This window comes from Vipera ursinii, assembly GCF_947247035.1.
Source record: "Vipera ursinii genome assembly, chromosome: Z".
In the NCBI taxonomy this organism is placed as follows: Eukaryota; Metazoa; Chordata; class Lepidosauria; order Squamata; family Viperidae; genus Vipera; species Vipera ursinii.
This window is the reverse complement of record NC_139517.1, coordinates 96,395,524-96,419,034: the sequence shown is the minus strand read 5'-3', so window position 1 is coordinate 96,419,034 and position 23,511 is coordinate 96,395,524. Positions and strand designations below refer to the sequence as shown.

At 37.8% G+C, this 23,511-nt stretch overlaps 1 protein-coding gene across 1 annotated transcript in view; it reads right to left on the bottom strand.

Moving 5' to 3' along the window:
• Positions 1-23,511, bottom strand: part of THSD7A (thrombospondin type 1 domain containing 7A) — a gene marked incomplete at both ends in the record, with an annotated part of 206,302 nt that overhangs the window by 53,991 nt on the left and 128,800 nt on the right. Inside the window, 6 exon segments of the mRNA XM_083377963.1 lie at positions 834-1,028; positions 5,529-5,632; positions 6,447-6,582; positions 9,754-9,869; positions 11,116-11,350; positions 23,156-23,347. Of these exon segments, the coding sequence (XP_083234089.1) occupies positions 834-1,028; positions 5,529-5,632; positions 6,447-6,582; positions 9,754-9,869; positions 11,116-11,350; positions 23,156-23,347 (978 nt within the window).

Genomic DNA, 23,511 nt, shown 5'->3' with positions numbered 1-23,511 from the left:
TAGTGCATTTTCTCACTTGATGTCAAGACTTTAAAGTTGTCTATTTGTTCAGCAAAATTGTACTGACTATGATTGAAGCTGATAAATTATGTGTAAAATTGCAGCCCAAGGTATTTAACTTTTTTAAAAAATAATGAAACAGAAGCTAAATGCAAATGCATTGATTTCTATTGACAAATGAGATACTACATTTTCAGGAACCTATAAAAAAGAATTATAAAGAAATATAAACCTGAAATACATGTATATTTCTTATAAAACATAAATGTCTAAATCTGTAGACTTTTATATGAGCTGTTAAAAAATAGAACCTTGGCTAATGTAAACTAATCTAGATATCATGAAAGTAAAGTTCTTATGGTGTTTATGCTTTCTAGCCACACTTGCTATTCAACTGGTTAAAGTATAGTAAAGCTTCACAATGACCTACCTGTGATTAAACCCCATAGACTTTATCTTCTGCATAAGTATATTTATAATTGCAAAATCCTTCACTACTTGTGATAGATTCAATATTTAGTCATAATTAAAGTAAAAATGCCTTAAGGAGGGATGAGTGGGGGGAGCTTTTAAAAAATCAAGATGTCAATCATAATTATGCATTCAATGTTCCACCCTTTTTACATGAGATTCAACACGTGTGAAAAGATTGTGTTTTTCTAGCTGCCATGTTTCCTTTTTACATATATCCTCATGAATACTACTGATTTAAGTCCTACTACTTATAATTTATCTATGCTAAATATAATTTATTTCCCAGTAAATACATATATCATTACTTGTACCACCAATACTACTACCAACAACAGATGCAGATTTGTTTTAACTCTTACCAATGAGTAAACGCTTCCTTGTTCTAACTGACCCACAGTCCACACCGCAAGCAGAAAATTTTGACCAAGTAGTGAATAGGCAGTCATCTTGGCAAGGAATTTGGCAGAGTTGTGTTAAGGGTGGTAAAGGCCCTGCATATTTGAGACATTCACCAATATCAGCTTGGCTGCCATCTTGTTTGCGACATGTAATAGCTGGAAGCAGGAAAGCAGAAGTAAGTATAACAAACTGACAGACCTTTTATGTGTTAGACAATGTAACAGCTAACAACAGGCACCCACATTTGATTTAAGAGCAAGGCATTATGTTCATGAATAATATTATTTCCCCTGGGAACTCTCCACAATGGATTCATTTTAAAATATCAGGAAACACAGAATAATGCAATCTCCTATGTAATTCAAATAAGCAGTTGATCCAAACAATGTGACATAGAAATACAATACAAATATATTGTGAAGGAAAGTATATGATTTATTATTACCCACTTTACAGCATAATTTAACTTCTCTGTATAGCCAATTTGAAGAATAATAGACTTTAGGGGGAAAAACTTTGATTCTTGCTGCAATTCTAAATATACTGAAATTATGCATGTGTAAACATTTTTCAATCTGGAAACAGCTCCTCTTGGAAAATAAAATTGGTAGGAAAGCAGAAACAATGTGTATCTGAATATTATAATGAAGTGTAACGAAACACAAAAGATCTCCTTTCCAGCAACAATGCCATAAAGAAATTTGTAGACATGAAGACATTTGATAATAGAATACATTCCTATATCTTACAGAGAACAAGATACAGTTTCTTTGAAAGTGTCTATTGGAATGATATTTCATTTCATACCATAAGCCAACTGCTATTTTCCACTAGCAATTCTACCACTTCATAACACTCTTAACTAGCCATGGCCAATTCACTTTCTCCAGCATCTTTTCATGCAACAGAGAAAAGGCTGCTTGTTCCAGTTCTATATAAAAAGCAAAAAACAAACGAAATGCTTTTGGTAGCTAGCCATACTCCCTGTTTTATGGAGAGTTTCTTACTAATGTGTCATGCTGATTTCGAAAACATTTACTCCCGATAATGTATGGACTAGGGTCTAAGAGAAGATTTTATTTTGCAAATAAGACCTTCCCAGGTGATTGCATGACCCTGGGACACTGAAACCGTCATAAATATGAGTCAGTTGCCAAGCATCCAAATTTGAACATGTGACCATTGGAATGCTGCAATGGTCATAAGCATGAAAAATGGTTTAAGTCACTTTTTTTCAGTGCCATTGTAACTTTGAATGGTCAAATGGTTGTAAATTGAGGATTACCTGTGCTCTTTAGGCCAACCAGCTGATTGGTTATCCATCTCATTTTTAAATAATTAGAAAGCTAGGATTATTGGGGGAAGGGGGAGAAGAATAAGTCAAAGCCTAAATGAAAGGAAGTGGGCCACAAGAAACTAGCAGAAGCTAATGTAACTAAGTCTGTTTGCATGAAATACAAGCATCCATATGTCTTTCATTGTCTAGAGCAGGACAAAGGGGAAAACAATTCCTCAGACCACCTCAGCTGCAGGTAAAAATACTAGCAAAACTCTCCAGGTAATATGTTCTGAAAATTTAGATTTGCCCTTGGGTATCTCAATGCCGTGTCAGAAATAAATCAGTTCAGCTGCACAGATGATAGTGTATGAACATACTAATATGAAACTGATTCAGGAACATGAGAATGCTCACGATGCAAGAGTACTTACACAGCTGATGCTATCTGGCATGAAATGAATGATTGCTGTCAAGGTATATATATATAGGTAGCATTCCCTAACCCCCAAATATCTTTGCTATTAACAGAAAATGTTAATGATAAATTATTTAATAAGCTATAGAAAGAAAGCCATGGTAAGCAAAATAATAGTATGCTTATATACCAATCCATGGAAACCTTCAATTTATACACATTCTAAAACAATTTAAGTTGCATCCAAGTCCACTATTTTACTAATATAGTGCAAATAGCATTTGAGACTGGAAATCAGTCTCTTATCACATTGTGCCAGGCTAATAATTAATCACTCCGTTGACATTAAATTGATTACAAGCATTAACACTAAGAATTAGAAATGTGCTTATTCTGGATTAACCACAAAGAATTGCAAAATACTCCCATAAACCACAAGGATGCAGTTGCCAATTATACCCAATTTAACAAGCATCTAGTTCGCTTAACATACTATATACCTGTTTGATATCTCAGGCTTCCTAAAAGAGTTATCTGACATAAATTTCACTTCTAATTTTGCAGACAGAAGACTGATACAATTATAGCTGATAGCATTGCTTAAACTATACCACAAGGGGACATGGACTCATAAATTAAATTATGTGGATAATTAAATACAAAGTCTGCCCGGTGTATAAAAATCATTTTTAATGGAAAAAAAATCCCTAAACTATTTATATTGCCTAGTCAAATACAACCAAATTACACAAGCTGTAAAAATGTACTGGTGTTATTAAATTGCTTTAAGGTATTTTATATTTCATACAAATTATGCATTATTTTTTTCTGCATATTTGTAATTGCCTGTTATTTTCAAAGACAATACCTTCATGATCCCACTTTTTCTTTTTAAAGCACATATTTGCTCTGAAAATATATGTAGTTTTGAGTCCTCTTCATATTTATTTACTTCCTATGTTTTCTGGTGGACAAAAGGACACACTGCACTGAATTATCTTAGATTCTTGTTTTTTTTCTTTGGGTAGCAATTAATTTAATTCTTTCTTCTAGTTCTTACCTACAGACCTACATTCCTCCAATTAGATGAGTTATGTTTTATGTTTACAATACAGGCATGTCAAGAAAAGCTTTCTGCCCAAGTTGGAATACAATTGCCATCAATAGTTTTCTAGTATCATGAGAAGACAAAAAATTCCGGATGAATCATCTTGTTGTTCTAATTTTTCATATGAGTCACAACTGTTAGTTTTTGCCCTTAAAGATTCTTCACCAAACTGTTGAGTTTTTGAAGATCAGAATTGTAATTCTAAGAAAAAGCAGCATCAAATGCCTAATGTATAGACATTGCCTACTTTCAGCTGTGAGTTTCAGACTAGTATTAGAGCTAACTCCTGAGAATACACATAGATTTAGTTATTTAAAAATGTAGAATAATTTAGCAAAGCTTTCTGAATAAAGCCAGAATTTTAAGAATTTAGTCAGTTTTTTTGCATTTTTCACATGCCACTGTGTATTTTGATGGTGTGCTGGGGCATGCACTCCTAAGCCCCCCCTCCACTTAAACTTTGTAGTTACTTCCCCAACGTTGCCACTGCTATTAACACAATATGTGAATTGATTTATTGTGTTAAGTACATAGCAAGGAAGGAGTTGGGGAGAAAGAAGCAGAGGAAATTGAAAATGTTTTCACTGACAGGACTGAAAAAAAAATTGTCCTCCAATTAAAGTTGTAGCATATTCATTTACATTGGTATGATTTGAAACAAAAGCAAATTATGCAAGACAGATAGAGTCAGAGTTCTCTCGAAGGATGACCACTTATGTTAATTTTTTTGATTCACTCCTGAACTTATCCCAGCTCAGTATGATTAAAAAACAGAAAGCTGAAAATACAAACATATTACTTTAATTATAACAGCAATGTGAGCATTTATTCCAATTACAACTGGAAACTGACAAGGGTAGGCTTTTCCATGTTTTCACTTAGTTTTTGCCAACTTCATTTAATTTCTAATTAACCCAGGAAAAACAGCACCCAAGCTAAATGAGAAAGATTAACTGTCAAGCATATGCATATTTGAACCATTCTTTTCTGATGTAGCTAAACTCAGTATCCACATCTGGCACAGAAAGGCAAAGACCAAGACTGAAGCCAACATCTTTCTATTGCTGGTTTACTATTCATTTATTAATTTAATGACAGATATTCCCCCTCCCCCAGGTGAAAAGCCCAGGACCAAGTGTTTGGATCCCTCTACATACAGCTTATAGCAGAAGAGCACAATGCTGAGCTCCTCATGGCTAGTTAGTCAGGAAACCCCAAAGACCCTCTAAACGTTGTCACCAAATTGCACCTTTGAATGTGAAAGGAGGGGGAAGTTATTAAAAACCTCTGTGGAACAATCATATTAGCCATGTTTAATTAATGTAATTTGTTTTAATTAAAATGCAAATTGCATTAAATCACATTGAGTTGTTATCCTGGCCCCAGTTTTATCTTGGCTTACTATCTGGAGTGTAGCCCTAATGTGTTAGTTAAAGGCCATTCATATCTCTTGTCCTGAAAAATGATGTGCTACCTGGTCTGGAGGGATTCTGGGAAAGTGAAAATGGAAACTATAGCAGCAACAGCACAGTCACAGCATAATCTAGTGTTCCTCCGCACCACTCATATCCTTATTGCTTCTTTCTGCTGCTTAGCTGTTCACTTACTGGAAAGATTTCTAAACTGATACTGAAGAGGGGATTTTGTTTAGACCTCTCCAGTTTATATGCTAAATCTGGGATTGATTGTGTACCAACAATGTTTTGTCCTTGGAGCTCTATATATTGAATAACAGGACATCTCAAAATGCAAGCACAGATTCAACAGAACGTGAACAGCTGAGGAGGGAAAAATCTTCATGAAAGTGTAAACCCATATGATGAATATCATGAATCAGTTTTAGTGCTTCTAACCTCTTGCTTGTAGACCTGGACCACATGTCTCTTGGGCACCTGGGCTGTCTTGCCGAACATACCATGGTACAAGTTGGCATCGGCGCCATTTGTGTGTCTTCCATCTGCAGCAAAAAACAAACAAACACCAAATGACTATGTGAACACAGGTCACAGTAATTGTACTTACTTTCAATAAGTCTAACAAAATGGCAATCTCAAGCTGATCCTTGCTGGTGCTGAAAAATAGGATCATATTTGAATGGCTTGAATGGCAAAGGACTTTTTAAAATAGGGTTAGGGTTAGGGTCAGAAGAAAGCAGTAGCAATCTACCATTTTATTAGCAAGAAAATTACATATATGCTCCGATCACAGCTTCATTACTTGCAAGAGATTCTAATGATTCTTATAGACACAGAAAAATAATAAGAAAAATAATCACATGACTTTTCATTTAACTTCATGCTTTGCTCTGTTCACTTACACTGGAATTAAAGTTTAACCTGTTATCTTTACTTGGATTATCTTCATATCTTTAAAAAAATGTGGTTCAAGGGCAATTTTTGTAGCCAGCAACTAGATGGTTGTTTGCATTTAGAACTTTTCAGTCTAATCTGTAACCCTGTGTTTGCCTGATCATCTTCCATTCAAGCACCCCATTATTCTAAAACTTTAATTAGCTTTTCCAGGCTAACCCTTTCCCCAATGCTGGACATATAAGGCAGGCTTTTTATAGTTTCATAAATAAAGGAAAATGGCAAACTGCTATCAAAAGTATAACTTCCCCCAACAGAAACTTCCACCTCCCTTCCATGTATGTAACATGGGTCACATCCAAAACATTTAAGTGTGATTCTTGGTTCCCCCCAAAAGGCAACCCTTCTGTGTTCTAGAGTGACAGAGGTCAAAAGGAGTTTTAATTAAAAATAAAGTGTCACCTATAAAACAAGCAGACAGGAGGAGGATCACAGTCTTTTTCTTCATATAAGGTCTCTGGGCAGTCACGGCCCCCATTTGCAGGGAGCTGCAAGATGACTCGATGTCGAGACTGTTTTGTCACAGAAACAACTGACCCTATGAACAAACATACAAACATCCATTTTGCTTCTCTTGTTATTGGACCACTGCACTGAAATTTGAGAAATTATAAAGACACTGCTCTACTAGTTGCTGACTACTTCAGAATACATTTTAAATATATCTGAAAAACCATAAAACAAACATAATTTAACTATTAGGTTAAAACAAAGTATAAATAAATGATGCACTAGCACAGAAAAAAACCCAAATCATGTATTATACTGTCATAGTTTATATCTGAATATTTTATAAAGTTCTCACATTTATTTTCAAAGTGATTTTCTATGTATATTCAGTTCAACCACTACACCCATGGTAACTTACTTTGGAAGGTTGTATCTTACATTTAATATACCTTTCCCTTGATTTAGGAATCTAAGATCAGCAGTATTTCATGCATATCTCTCGTGTACAGTCAAATACTGTATTTATTTATCTCTTGCACGCTCTTGCAAACTATGCTGCAACCCTGTGCACCCTTCCTGACCCCACAACACAATATTGTTTTGATCGTGGATAATCCTGCGGTTTCTATCAATGGTGGGCACTTACTAAGATATTTATATTGCCTAACTCATAACAAAAGCATTTTTATTGCTGTTCAAGAATTAGAAAGATCCAAGTTTATTTCACCCTGTCCATTACTCTATACTTAACACATTGGAATCACATATCTAGTTCCTCCTCTTTGCTATCATATTAAATATTTCAAGCACTTCTTTAAAGCCTAGAGTTTCAACATGTTCTTTGTTTTCAGTTACAGGTTTAATCTGCCTAATCCTTTATTAGTTGGTAAATACTTTAATTAGCAACCAGAGTAGCTGTAAAAATAACCCTGTATTGATCTCACATTTTACACAACATGGAGCACAGGCTGTGAACTAAACAGGATATCTTTTCAGTACAACAAGGACAGGACTTCAGCAAAGAGGGAGTGAAAGCAAACACCATATGCCACAAGGAGATTAACTGACATGAATGAGGAATTATATTATTGACTGTAGCAATTACAGTGCATACATATTAAGATAAATGCCTCCTGCTAGAGACAAAGAGATAAAGTAGAAATATGTGGACAAAATTCATGCCATCAAAATTACTTTGGAAATATAATTAGGGTGTAGAAGAAATTCAAAAGAAATGTAGCATGTAAAATTGTAATTTCAGCCAGTTACATTAAACATCTGGTAAGATGTGCTCAGTTAAGGTTCCTAAAGTTTATCTGCATGGTGTTTATTTTTCCATAATAATATTTTAATATCTATAACTTCTATCTTCTATGGAAAATATAGAATAAAAAAGGAGGAAAAATATTGCTTCATTCTATTATTTATATGTTAGAAAAGGGATAAACCCTCTGTACTGCTAAACAGGAAGGTGAAATTTATTGGATATGAATTTGGTTCATTAATTGGTTACAGGACGTGTGATGAGATAATAATAATAATAATAATAATAATAATAATAATAATAATAATAATAATAATGATGATGATGATGATGATGATGATGATGGTGGTGGTGGCGGTGGTGGTGGTGGTGATGGAAGGGATCTTGGAGGTCATCTAGTCCAACCCCCTGCTCAGGCAGGAAACCCTATAGCATTTCAGACAAATGGCTGTCAGGTCTCTTCTTAAAAACTTGTTGGAGCATTCACAACTTCTGGAGGCAGGTTGTTCCACTGACTAATTGTTCTGTCAGAAAATTTCTCCTTAGTTCTAGGTTGCTTCTCTCCTTGACTAGTTTCCATCCATTGCTTCTTGTCCTGCATTCAGGTGCTTTGGAGAATAGCTTGACTCCCTCTTCTCTGGGGCAACCCTGAGATATTGGAACACTGCTATCATGTCACCCCTTGTCCTTCTCTTCATTAAACTAGACATACCCAATTCTAGCAACTGTTCTTTACATGTTTTAGCCTCCAGTCCTCTGATCATCTTTGTTTCTCTTCTCTGTACTCTTTCTAGAGTCTCAACATCTTTGAGATGACTACCAAACAAAATTTTCCCATAAGGAATAATGTAGTGAGTCACAAGGCATCTGACATTGACAAGTTCTAGCTTACGCATGAGTACCGTAACAAAATTTTCATCACAAAATGAGTTTCAAAGCAGCCAAGCAACAAAGTATCATTGTATAAATCAGGTCACTTTCTTAATTTCAATTATACATCTCCATAAATTGAACAAATGTAATCAATACCAGACATGTGTGCAGCCAATTCAAAGAACACTTCTATTTAAAATTATATTAATATTTACCAAACTGAGAGACCCATCTCAATAGGAAGGTTAGACTTTAATCAATGGATAAAAAAAGATCAGAAGAAATAATGAAGGCTATTTACTAAACATAATGGTCATAGAGACGGGGAAAATAATTATGAAAATCAGTAAGAATTACAGATATCTTTCAGAGAGTAGGTTTGGGGGTCAAGATTCTGCAGAATATGGGAATTTAGATAACACATTAATTAGTTCAACATAGTTTTCAGTATTATTATTTTTTGCTGAATGCTCACGCAATTTTTTTTTGTTTGTTAATGCATTTTTTTTCATTTGATTTGATTCAATTTACACATAGATATGTGACATCCTAATCAGGATGGGCTACAAATCAATCTATCACATTAAATTATTAAAAACAGAAACACTGTAATCATTGCAACTATTGCACAGAATAACAGAGACAGAAAGATATATATTTTATCTTCCTACAAACACCTGATATAGAAAGATGTGTTCTGGAACAGAAAGTTATTGTACGTGGTCTTTTCCTCCAGCCACTTTTAAAAGGCTGAAAGAGGTTCCTGGTACAGATATATTTCTTCCCCGACAGAAAAAAAAAAGCTATTACGTTCTAATCAAGCAATAAGAACCAGAATGCTAAAATCATCCAAAATGCTGTAATAGATACTCTTAAATAATTGACCAATAAAATAGAATTTCAATGCGTTTTGGAAGTAGTTGCAGCATATTTAATTACAACTTATTTAATGCTAGTGAGTTTATTAGTAGCCACTGAAAAATCAGTTACTGTTAAAACTCCAAATTATACTTGCTTAAATCAGATTGAAACCTCACAACATAAACCTTGAAGACTTGTGATGAGGTTAACAGCCTGGAGAAGGAATTCAAATTATTTATCTATAAAAGTCAAGCCTAGTACCTTCTTGACATAAAGAAGGACACAATGTCCAATCACTGTAAGGTGTCACAATGCAGTCTTTCCTACAGGGCAAAAAGCAAGGTCTAACAGTTTCAGGACGAAGGTTTTCGGGACACCTATAAAAAACAATGAAAACATTAAATGTACAGTGAAAACCATATAGTACTTGTAAAAGTTGTAATAGAAAAGATGAAAAGGAAATATTTTTTTAAAAAAAGAAAATTTCATTACCTTTCAGAATCATGGATCACATTGTTCATTTATTCCACACTGATGTTTCTGTACCTAGTGGGTTTTTTTTTGTGTGTCCCAATAATTCAGAGGAAACCTCTACTAAACTATAAGAACTGAACAATATCATAAAAATATTCTCTATACTCAAGAGAATTTCAGCAGTTTTTGTGGTTATGCAATGGAATACAATTTTCTATACTTGGCATAATTCAGTAGTAACTGTACCAGGATTATTTCATAGGTTGATCACAGTCATAAATTTGATTAATAGAATTTTGAACAGAAGCTGTATCTGAAGTCTGGAAAGATATTTTGTTTTGTGCAAGAAATAGGAAGGGATACTCCAGGGAAATGCACACTAATCTGATTAAATCGGAAGGCAATAAACTGCGAGATCATAATTCAACATGGATTATCAAAAATTGAAAACAAAATTATTATCATATGGTAGATTCATCATATTATTCCCTAACTCAACTGTTCATCTAAAGGTGTCTATTTCATATTCCATCTTCTGATCATATTATTTGTTTTCTTGCCTTTAAATCAAGTTGTTGAGATTATAATTACATCTGCAGCTATCTTTCTCTCTCTCTCAGGCCTCCAACCTTATTCAAGGTCAAATTAAACTGAAGTCATATAAACTGAAGTCTGTTACTCTAAAAATAAAGCCAATAATATTGATTATATCTTTTCCCACTAATTCTTTTTATTAAGAGAAGTAAAAACATGGTTCTCATTTGCACTTTTATGTGCATCTTCTGCTCTTTAAAATCTTATTAAATGACATGAGCATGATGGTTAAACACATTAACTAACATATTTCAGTTTTTCCTTCACAAGACCCCATCTATTATATATTGCTACTAACATATTGGAAACCTAGTGATCAATATATCCATTTGGAAATAACACTTCTAATAGATGCAGCTGTTTTGTAAGCCAGAATAAAATACTATAGTTTCAGTCCAATGCATTTGTATGAACAAATTTGGGCCTGTTTTTAACATTATTCCATTCTGTTCTGAATTCCATTCTGACATGCAATTATGTCTTCTAAAGTACTTGTATTTATATCTATAAATACAAGTAGTTTAGAAGACATTTAGGTACTAGAGTTATATTTACTTTTTGGGTGGTACTTGTCCCATGTTGAGTCTCACACAGATGACTTTCCTCGTTTGCATTCCAATAGCACAGGTGGCTTCTCCATTCCAACCAGCAGAAGAGTTGAATGCAGACACAGAAGTATCTTCTATGCATTGCCCCCACTGTCCAGTCTGCCAGTGATAAACTGTGCAAGGATGTTCATTGCAATTGCGTGTTTCCTGTAGCATGCTGATATTTGGGCACTGAAGGCCACCTAGAAGAAATAATATTGGAATATACAATAGGAGAAATAAAAAGAATTATAACTGAAATGAGGAGTAAATAGATGATATATCTAGTATTTCTACTTTCCCACCCAAATACATCATTTTAATCAAGGTGGGTGGGGAAAAATAGACAAGCATTAAGCTTTTGACTGAAAGGGCTCTTCAGCTGTAGCTTGAATGCGCCTCTCTGAAAACAACATGAAATATATCCATACATCTAGAAAAGACACAAAAAGTGATCTTGTCCAGTCTTTTCTCCGATTATATGATTTTCTGTGTGAGATGCTTTTGTTTAAAATCATAGGCTAAAATTATACATTGATCTACAACTTTCAATGAGTATACTTTTGTCATAAGATATTAGAATTATCTCAACGTGCACCAGTCTGTATTATCCCCTCCATAAACCACAGCTGAACATTTCTGGAATTAATTAACCATACCATTACATTAGTATATCTGAACTGGGAAACTGTGGTTAATAAGACTAGGAAAGTTCAGCATCTGAACCTAGCTTCAAATTAAGAAGGCAGCAACAAAATTTTTTAATTCTTGTATTAAGAATTAAAGTTCCCTAATAAGAACACAATGGGAATGTATGAGTAATTATAAGCAGAAAAGAGACACAATGAGTCTTTTGATATTTCTGAACTATATCATTATATATGTCCCATATTACATTGCATTTTTAGGTACAATAGGTAATAAGAGATTGTGGATGTTTAATCTAAAAATCCATTAGATCACATTACTAAATTAACATTAAGAGACTATTTTCATTATCTATGGCTATCAGAATGTCTTCAAATGAATATTACTAAACAAACAAAACATTAATTGAAAATTACAGCCTCTCTCCACTGAACATGTATTGTTCACCATTGCAATATTGGAAATTCAATGAAAAGGGGGGAAATCATCATTTGGAATAGAGGTATTGGACACTGTAAAAATCTGGTTTAGGTTTTAGGTTTTATTAAATTTTTATACTGCCCTTTAGAATATTTGCCCTTCATACCCACTCTGCATGTTTTGATTGACATGTCTACTGAGTCTCAGACTAATATGCAGCGCTTCCCTTGCTGATACTTAAACTATGGTCCTATTTCTCTATTTCTTTTCCAAACTACAGTGTGAGATATCCAGAGACAGGGGAAGAAGTTAAAGGGTTATCAAGTTTGCCTAATAAAGCAAACAATACAGGTAAATAGCCATGGCATCTTCTCATTTACACCCCTTATACCTGATTGGAAAAGGTCTCACATATGTAAGTATACAGAATTAATCCCTTTTTTTAGATTCTAATGTTTACTTGACAACAATTAATCAGGTATAACACTGCTTAATTTTTTGAGGGCAGGCGAATTTGGCCAGATACTACAACTAAACATGGCTGAACACTCAACTATAAACAAATCTGAGCCCTGAACGTATGCAATGATGAAGTTACAAAAATAAAATCCTATGCATAACCATTTTATTGTTCTCAAATGGATTTATTGCCAAGTTGGATTATTTAGAACTGTTACAATTTTGCAACTACGTGTTACAAGCAATATTATTGAGCAAATCACTGGGTCTATGTGAGAGAGAAATTTCTTACACTGTCTATCAAGAGGGACTGAATAATTTCTTCAAAATTATATACATGAGACCCAACCAGTTACTTTTACATTCTGTTAATTAAAGCTTAATGATCATTAACACTCATTAGTAACTGAATGAGCATTACCATACAACAGTACAGAATATTAAGTGGAACTATGGAGATACTATCCTATCAAAGTATAAGTAGACTCATTAGAGGAATTAATCAACTAAATGCTTTCAGACAAAAATTGCTGAGTTATAAGTCTTCAGATATATATAATCTGTTTGGACATATATATGAAAATAAAGAAACTTAAGTTCTTAAAAAATGTTGTCAATGCTGCAAACATTGGATGTTTTTGCTCTGACAATATAAGAGGAAGCCTTTTCCTTTAAACTGTTTTGCTTTGAATCAATGAAGCTGGGGAGGAGGAGGTTATAACTCGGTTGTTTTAATAAGATAACGAATGGCCACGCTACAGAAAGGAAGTGAAACTTTACATGTTAAACTAATTGGAGAATGTGATTTATGACATGTAATTAAGGGAGGGAATTGTGTATAATACGATGTGTTCAGGGGAGGAGAATTCATATTCTGGCATCCATTCATGAGTGCTGATGCTTCGTTCTCATTATTATAGACTTTTAGAATAAACAATGCTGGAATGTTCTTTGATCTGTCTCATTAGTCAGAACCATGACATCATACCAGAATCTATTTTCTTTCAAACAGCCTGGGAGTCCTGAGCCCCAGATGATGTCTCTAGCCTTCAGAGAAGTTGGCAAAGATGTTGGTGTACATTTCGCCTAGTCTCACAGCGGCAGCCCTGCCCGAGCTGCTCGATATCCTCTCGGGTTTGGTGGTTGAGTTTCCCAAACTTATAGTTTTGGGAGACTTCAATCTACCATCCCTGGGAGGTTCATCTGAGCTAGCTCGGGAGTTCATGGCTTCCATGGCGGCCATGGACCTGACGCAAGTAATTTCAGAGCCAACTCATGAGGGAGGCCACACCCTTGACCTGATTTTTTTATCTAGACGGTGGTTGGATGATTTAGGTGGGGGCTCTCCATTTATTATGCCCCTGTCATGGACCGATCATCATCTCCTGCGGCTGGTCTTCCGCTTTGCCACCCCCCGCCGTGGGGGTACGGAGCCAATTAGATGGTACCGCCCCAGACGCTTAATGGATCCTGACAGATTCCAAGCGGCGCTGGGGTCCCCACCTGCCTCCACTGCTCACAGCTCGGCTGATGCCTTAGTGGAAGCCTGGGGAAGGGCAGCCACTGAGGCACTTGACCGGGTTGTACCCTTGCGGCCCCTGACCCGGCGCAGATCCCAGCGAGCTCCATGGTTTTCCGCGGAGCTCCGGGAGATGAAGCGCCGGAAACGGGGCCTAGAGAGCTGCTGGAGGTCTAGCCGATCCGAACCCGACCGATTGCGGTTAAGAACCTATATTAGGTCTTATCTCGCAGCGATGAGGGTGGCGAGGTGTAATTACTTCTCCACCCTCATCGCGTCCGCAGATAATCGCCCGGCCGCCTTGTTTAGGGTGACTCGCTCACTTCTCAATCAGGAGGTGAGAGAGGATCCCTTGCAAGGTCGTGCCGAGGAATTTAGTCATCATCTGTCGGATAAAATCGCTCGGATTCGGACCGGTTTGGACTCCAGCTGGGCAGAGTCAGGCGATCAGGACACGGGCGGTCTTGTCAATGTTATCTGGGAAGAGTTTGATTCTGTGACCCCTGATGAAGTGGACAGGATTATGGGGAGGCTGAGCTCCTCCACATGTTTGTTGGACCCGTGCCCTTCCTGGCTGGTTTATGCAGCTAGGGAGAGGACACGAGGCTGGTTCCAGGCGGTTATATCTGCTTCTTTGAGTGAGGGTTATTTCCCCGCCGTCTTGAAGGAGGCGGTGGTGAGACCTCTCCTCAAGAAGCCTGTCCTGGACCCAGCCGTTTTGAACAACTTTCGTCCAGTCTCCAACCTTCGCTTTCTTGCGAAGGTTGTTGAGAGTGTGGTGGCGCATCAGCTCCCTCTGGTCCTGGATGAAGCGGATTATCTGGACCCCTACCAATCGGGTTTCAGGCCCGGGTACAGCACGGAGACGGCATTGGTCGCTCTGGTGAATGATCTCTGGAGGGCGCGGGATAGGGGACATTCCTCTATCCTAGTCCTATTAGACCTCTCAGCGGCTTTCGATACCATCGACCATGGTATCTTGCTGCGGCGTCTCAGGGGATTGGGAGTGGGAGGCACAGTTCTTCAGTGGTTCTCCTCCTATCTCCTGGGACGCTCGGAGTCGGTGTTGGCAGGGGGGCAGAGATCGGCCCCTAGGTCTCTCGTTTGTGGAGTTCCTCAGGGGTCGGTTCTCTCGCCTCTCCTGTTCAACATCTATATGAAACCGCTGGGTGAGATCATTCGTGGTTTTGGAGTTGGGTATCATCAGTATGCCGATGATACCCAACTTTTCTTTTCGACCCCAAACCACCCCAGTGATGCCCTCGCCGTGATGTCCCGTTGCCTGGAGGCGGTTCGGGTCTGGATGGGGAGGAACAGACTTCAGCTCAACCCTGACAAGACTGAGTGGCTGTGCATTCCGGCATCCCGGGACATTCCAAATGTTCCATCTCTTTCTATGGGGGGTGAGCTCTTACCCCCCGTGGATAGGGCTCGCAACTTGGGAGTCCTTCTAGATTCGCGGCTTACTTTGGAAGAGCATATAGTGGCCGTGACTAGGGGGGCTTTCGCCCAGGTTCGCCTGGTGCGCCAGTTGCGGCCCTATCTAAACCGGGATGCCCTGTGTACAGTCACTCATGCGCTCGTGACCTCTCGCCTTGACTACTGTAATGCTCTCTACATGGGGCTTCCCTTGAAGACCACTCGGAGGCTCCAACTGGTACAGAATGCGGCCGCGAGAGTTGTCTTGGGAGTTTCCCGGTACTCCCATGTTACACCTTTGCTCCTCGAGCTGCATTGGTTACCAGTTGTCTTTCGGGTGAGGTTCAAGGTGTTGGTTACGATCTTTAAGGCCCTACATGGCATGGGTCCGGGTTACCTCAGGGACCACCTGCTGCCGGCATCGACTCCCCTCCGCCCTGTGCGTTCCCACAGAGAGGGCCTCCTCAGGGTGCCGCCAGTCAGGGAGTGTCGACTGGTGGCCCCCAGGGGGAGGGCCTTCTCTGTGGGGGCCCCGGCTTTATGGAATCAATTGCCGGTGGAGCTCCGGATGGCACCAGACCTTCGAACTTTCCGTCGGGGCCTGAAGACCCATCTGTTCGAATTAGCTGGTCTGGCCTGATGGGGATTATGGGTTTTTTAATTGTTTTTAATCTGTATTACTGTTTTATTGGGCAAGGGTTTAATTCTTTTTTAATTTTTGTATAGTGTTTTTTGTTTTTTATATATGCCCTGTGAACCGCCCTGAGTCCTACCAAGGAGAAGGGCGGTATATAAATCAAATAAACTGAAACTGAAACTGAAAAGATTCAGGGAAAAATCTTCATCATGGGAAAAGAGAAACAGATTGGAGATGGTGACCTGGCAGCTGCTGACACCTCAGAGGAGGAAGTAACAGACAGCATGCTGTGGGAAGATGAGTTTGTGCAGGTCTCCCAGTTTTGGGGAGAACACAAGCAGTTAGAAGAGCTTATCTGGTTGTCAGGCTGGAACCACTCCAGTGGAGATTCCAGATGCCTCAAAACAGCCCTGCCAGAGACCTGAAAAGCAAAATGGTAGAGAGCTACCAGACCGTCTGACACTGGGAATATGGGTAAGTGGAAATTCCTGCCTGCAGACCAGCCTGACAGACCCAAGAGTTCCCTGCCAGGCCCTCCAGACCCACAGAGACAGAGAAACCCAGCCTGGGGCCTCTGCAGCAATGGGAGGTTGGGGAACCCCCGCAAGTGAAAGGCCAACAACTTCTGAGCTTGCCACAGCTAATAGAGGCCTTGCAACATCTTGGGGTGGTGCAGAAGCCTGGAGATCAGAAGCTGGTAGGAGGACGACCACAGCAAGGAGATTGGTCACCGCCCCAGAATGTACAGCAATCGCTAATGGACCCTTAAATGAGGGAGACCTAGCAGCCTCCCCTCAGACAACTACAGCAAGGGGGCAGCAGCAGAGCCTGAGCATATAGCAGCAACAATGGGGTCGCCAGAAACTGGTGGTTAAACAGCAGCAGTGGGGGCCCCAGCAGCCGTTGACACATGTATTCTGTAAATATATATAAACTATAAAAACAGAAAAGCTGATACACAGAGAGAGAGAGAGAGACAGGTCATAGCAGAGAGTACTGACAAAACGTGATCCACTGGAGAAGGAAATGGCAACCCACTCCAGTATCTTTGCCATGAAAATCCCATGGACAGTACCAAAAGGAAAAAAGATATGACGCTGGAAGATGAGCCCCTCAGGTCAGAAGGCGTCCAATATGCTACTGGGGAAGAGCAGAGGGCTAGTATTAGTAGCATCAGAAAGAATGAAGCGACTGGGCCAAAGCCGAAAGGACACTCAGCTGTGGTTGTATCTGATGGTGAAAGGAAAGTCCGACACTGTAAAGATTTTTTCTCCATAGGAACCTGGAATGTAAGATCCATGAATCAAGGAAAGCTGGACATGTTCAAACAAAAGATGACAAGACTGAACATTGACATCTTAGGAGTCAGCAAACTAAAATGGACAGGAATGGGTGAATTTAATTCAGATGACCATCAGGTATACTACTGCGGGCAAGAATCCCTCAGAAGAAATGGAGTAGCCTTCATAGTCAATAAAAGAGTAGGAAACACAATACTGGAATACAATCCCCAAAATGACAGAATGATCTCAGTTCGAATCCAAGGCAAACCATTCAATATCACAGTAGTCCAAGTCTATGCCCCAACTGAAAAGGATGAAATTGACTGATTCTATGAAGCCCTACAGCACCTTATAGAACTAACACCAAAAATGATGTCCTTATCAACATGGGGGATTGGAATGCTAAAGTAGGAAGACAAAAGATAACCGGAATAACAGGCAAGTTTGGCCTTGGAGTACAAAATGAAGTAGGGCACAGGCTGATAGAATTTTGTCAAGAGAATATGATGGTCATAGCAAACACAACCCAAGAGATGGCTCTACAACACAGAAATCAGATTGACTATATGCTCTGCAGCCAAAGATGGAAAAGCTCTATACAGTCAGTAAAAACAAGAACAGGAACTGACTGTGGCTCAAACCATGAGCTTCTCATTGCAAAATTTAGGCTTAAACTGAAGAAAGTAGGGAAAAGAAATAGGCCACTCAGGTATGAACTAAATCATATCCCTGTTGAATATACAGTAGAGGTGACAAATAGATTTAAGGAATTAGATCTGATAGACAGAGTGCCTGAAGAACTATGGATGGAGGTTCGCAACTAAAACCATCCCCCCAAAAAAAATATGCAAGAAAGCAAAATGGCTGTCTGAGGAAGCTTTGCAAATAGCTGAGGAAAGGAGGGAAGTGAAAGGCAAGGGAGAAAAAGAAAGATACTGTTCTTAAATGAACAGTGCAAAGAAATAGAAGAAAACAATAGAATAGGGAGGACCAGAGATCTCTTCAAGAAATTTGAAGGGATGAAGGGAACATTTCATGCAAAAATGGGCATGATAAAGGACCAAAATGGCAGGGACCTAACAGAGACAGAAGAGATTAAGAAGAGGTGGCAAAATTACACAGAAGAACTATACAAGAATGAGTTTAACATCCCTGTTAACCACAATGAGGTGGTCACTGACCTCGAGCCAGACATCCTAGAATGTGAAGTGAAGTGGGCCTTAGGAAAGCTGAGCAACAACAAAGCTAGTGGAGGTGACAGTATTCCAGCTGAGCTATTCAAAATCTTAAAAGACAATGCAGTAAAAGTTCTACACTCAATTTGCAAGCAAATTTGGAAAACTCAACAGTGGCCACAGGATTGGAAAAGATCAGTTTACATTCCAGTTCCAAAGAAAGAACTATTGCACCATTGTACTCATTTCACATGCTAGTAAAGTTATGCTTAAAATCCTACAAGCTAGATTCCAGCAGTATGTTGATCGAGAACTTCCAGAAGTATAGGCAGGATTTCAAAGAGGCAGAGGAACTAGAGACCAAATTGCCAACATACACTGGATCATGGAGAAAGCTAGATGAGTTCCAGAAAAACATCTACTTCTGCTTCATTGACTATGCTAAAGCATTTGATTGTGTGGATCACAACAAGCTGTGGCAAGTTCTGAAAGAGATGGGAGTACCAGACCATCTTATTTGTCTCTTGAGAAACCTATATGTGGGTCAAGAAGCAACAGTGAGAACTGGACACGGAACCACTGATTGGTTCAAAATTGGGAAAGGAGTCCGGAAGGCTGTATACTGTCGCCCTGCCTAATTAACTTATATACAGAGCACATCATGAGAAAGGCAGGGGTAGATGAATCAAAAGTTGGAATTAAGATTGCCGGGAGAAATATCAACAACCTAAGATATGCAGATGATACCACTCTAATGGGAGAAAGTGAAGAGGAACTAAAGAGCCTCTTGTTGCGGGTGAAGAAGGGGAGTGTAAAGGTTGGGTTGAAACTTAACATTAAGCAAACCAAGATCATGGCATCCTGCGAGTCCCTTGGACCACAAGGCGATCAAACTGGTCAGTCCTAGAGGAGATCAACCCTGACTGCTCTTTAGAAGGCCAGATTCTAAAGTTGAAACTCAAATACTTTGGCCACCTAATGAGAAAGAAGGACTCAATGGAGAAAAGCCTAATGCTGGGAAAGATTGAGGGCAAGAGAAGAAGGGGACGACAGAAAATGAGATGGTTGGATGGAGTCACTGAAGCAGTAGGCGTGAGTTTAAATGGCCTCCAGAAGATAGTAGAGGACAGGAAGGTCTGGAGGAACGTTGTCCATGGGGTCACGAAGGGTCGGACACGACTTTGCAACTAACAACAACAACAAATGAGATATATAATGCCAAACAGGTCTTATGACCTGCTCTGTTTTTGTTCACCAATACTTCAAATTCCCAGTAACAGTATACTGGTGCTAGGAAGTAAGAGCCAAAAATATAATCAGGGATTATTTATTTATTAAGTTTAAAAAGAAAAGTGGCTATTGTGTCTCCATGTATACACTAACTTCATCAGAGAAAGAGGTTAGATTAGTAATTTTATTTTTCCCCATCTTATCTTTTCTTAATTCTCGACCAGAATTATCATCCTGTTTCTAAAGCAACTAAAAGATGCTATTGAGATGTGTATTCAGAAAGAAGATTAAGAATTTTTTTTAGCTGTGGCAATGGCCCTCAGAAGTCATGCTCTACACTTAATTAAGCCAGAAACTTTCTTTTTCTACTTATTATATTCCTTCACCATTTTGTCACCAATTCTTCTATTGATTTGAATATAAGAGTTTGCAACAAACAATATCTACTAGTCTCCCTTGAGTTTAACTTACATATGCCATAATTGATTTCCAGTGTGCTTCAACAAACATTGTAAACAGCAGTATGTGCATATTGGGAGAAAATTACACTGTTTACTGATTGTTTATATTATCAGGCACCAATTTTTGTCCCCTCATCTGGAAATAATTAGCTTGATTATGACACTGGTGAAAAAGTCAGGCCTACTTTCATAATTTAATTATGATATTCAGAAAGGTAGAAGAAATGCCATATAATTAAACTGCTTTGTCATAAAAACTGAGAATTGCCAAAAATACAGTCACGTTTCTAATCTTGCAGGCAGGAAAAAAATAAAATCTGATATACTGTAGTCAAATATTTTCTGTATTACTATGTAAAAGAAGCTTCTTAAATTTGCTACATTTTAAAATGAGTTCATTTCATATAGAGATAAGTGATCTGCACTGACAGTATCCTAATCATCTTCCAGATTCTGGGATAATTTTTACCAAATCCGAAAACCTATTATCTCTTGTCTTTCCCCATTATCTGATTATATTTCAATAATGCCACTTGGCTAAATATGGTTTCATCACCTCCCAGCCATTGTTGCAGGTTTAGCAATATGTTAGATATCTAAAATGTTCTACACTCTGAACAAAGGAATATAGCTAATATCTATTGCCTTAGAGAAGCTAAGAGCTTAAGGCTCAATATTACTTCTTTACATGGCTCTCAAGCCTTTAGCATCATGAAAAATTAAGCATGAAACAATTTGAGGCTCATTTGTGGCTCATAAATCATAGAGCTGGAGTACCTATGCTTGGAAAAACCTCCACCTTCCTGTTGAAAAAGCTTTTAAAAATGTATTTATAGGCTGCCATATGCCAAAGGCTTAGAGGTGGAGAGAGTAACAGATGTTTTGAGTTATAAAAGTAGATCTATTCCTCCCTTTGGACTCCTAGTAGATTTGTTCCAAAGTTTTTTGGGAAAGAGACATTTGAAAACATATATAGCTTATCATATATATATTTTTTTTCTTTGCTCTCTCCCTGCTCTCTCTCTCTCAAGAAGGGAAAAGGTAACAACTTCCGAAAACAATAGCTGATGGGAACAAGCCATCCATATATAGCTTCAAACATATTTCTTCTATAATTCAGAGAGAGCTTCTGAATTTTTACAAACATTTTGACCAGAAGCTAGTACTGCTTCCAAGAACCAACCATTTTTTTTCTCTATCTCAATCACTAATGTATATATTTTAAAGTTTAAATCAAAAAATTTTTTGTTCCTCATTCCACTTTTAATTTAAATATGTGATTTATATAATATGAAATTCTGGGATGATTAAGTGGTCATTAACAAGTAAACAGTAGAAACTATGTAAATATTTTAGCCTTGAAGGTATTAAGAATTCAATTCTGAAGGAAGACTAAAACTACTTTTACTGAGATTGGCTATAATAACAGAATCCTACAAGTCTGACTGTATTATTTATCAGTTCCTCCTTCTTACAGTTCAATTTAGTAGGGAGGTATATATCTCAGCTGCTTCCTAATGTTATAGTTCTGGACTTAGAAAATACTTTAACCCTTTTTGCGTAGGGAACAGATTTTGCACATCTCTCTTAACGTTATCCTCTTTATTCTGTAAAGTTATACTTTTCAACGATTATTCTTTTAAACATTTTTGTATATACCTCCTTGAAAATAACTCTTATTAATGCAACTTTCTCAAATGTATGTTGGATGGTAATGGATTCAGTTCATTGGTGCTAATCAACACAGAGCTTTCTGCTGGTTCAGGTTCTGTTTTTCCAAACCACACTATTTCTTTTCCGCTGAAATCTGTGGCAGATTTCTCTTACCTCCCTAGTAGAAATAGAATACGAATTAAGTAATTTTCTTCACTTTGAAATGTAAATTGTTTGAGAATGGCCATAAACTCAATGAAATATATATATATATATATATTTGCCCTCGAAGAATTAAATCTTCCTTTGTAGCATAGAAGTGAAATCAAATCATGCACTAGGAACATTATAATAGACATTAGCAAATTAAGAATAATTCCATTCAAACATATGCGATGCTGAGAAAGCAAAGTATACATCTTTCTTTTCTTTTAAAAATTAAAATGGCTACTGAAAAAAAAATACTATTTAAATACTGTTAAGTTTCCACTAAAAGATTTCTTGGGATAGGAATGAAGAAAATATAAACAGGCATCTGCCATCTAAAGCTAAATGTGGAAAACAAAATGCAAGAAGGAAGATTAAGTAATCTGAAAATAAAACAAGAGAATATAAAATGAGATATTAGCCTTAACTGCTAGAAGCATCAGTTCTGGTACTGTCAAGTCTTCTGGGGCCAGATGAGCTAATTCTACTTTATTGTAAAGCTACATTGACAGAATCTTACAAGTCTGACATTTCTTCCGCCCCCCCCCCCCACACACCTCCTTTACAGTTAGGAACAGCCTCTTCTGAGCTTCTTGCCCCATCCACTATCCAGCTGCAAGCTATGCTGTGTCTTATTTGATCTTTCCCTTTGCAGTATCTCTTTGCACAGTCTCCCAAGGTCATTTCTACATACCATTACAGGTATTTCACAACTCATTTAATACATGGCAAATCAAAGTGAAAATAGTGTATACTCTACTTGCTAACACTGTTAATAGTCATTCTAAAATATTACAAGAGAAACAATTTTTCCTTGTTCATTCTTTCTCATGAATCCTAAGAAAATAACACACGCTCATGTTTGTCTATTGCAAAAATGCTAATGGATGGTCTTACCTTCACCTGCATATGCAAGGACGGAGCGGGTGCGCATCTGTTTTCCTTCTGTAGTTTTCCCTGAGCAGGTGTGAGAGCAGGAGGACCATCCAGACCATGTGCTGAGAACACAGTCCTTTGGGCATGGGATTTCACAGACAATGGGGACAGGATAGATAGCATCTCTGCAGAGCTGTCTATCAACTTCTTCTCCTGGGAAAGAAAAGGCCAGTAGCAGTCTATCAGATCTAATTTAACTTCAATTGAACATTCTTAACCCAGATGGGCATATAAATAAATTAGATTTGGTTGTTTTGTTAAACAAAAAGATAAAATAAACTGATTAGTTATCCAAAGTGAGTGTATCTTTTTCCATG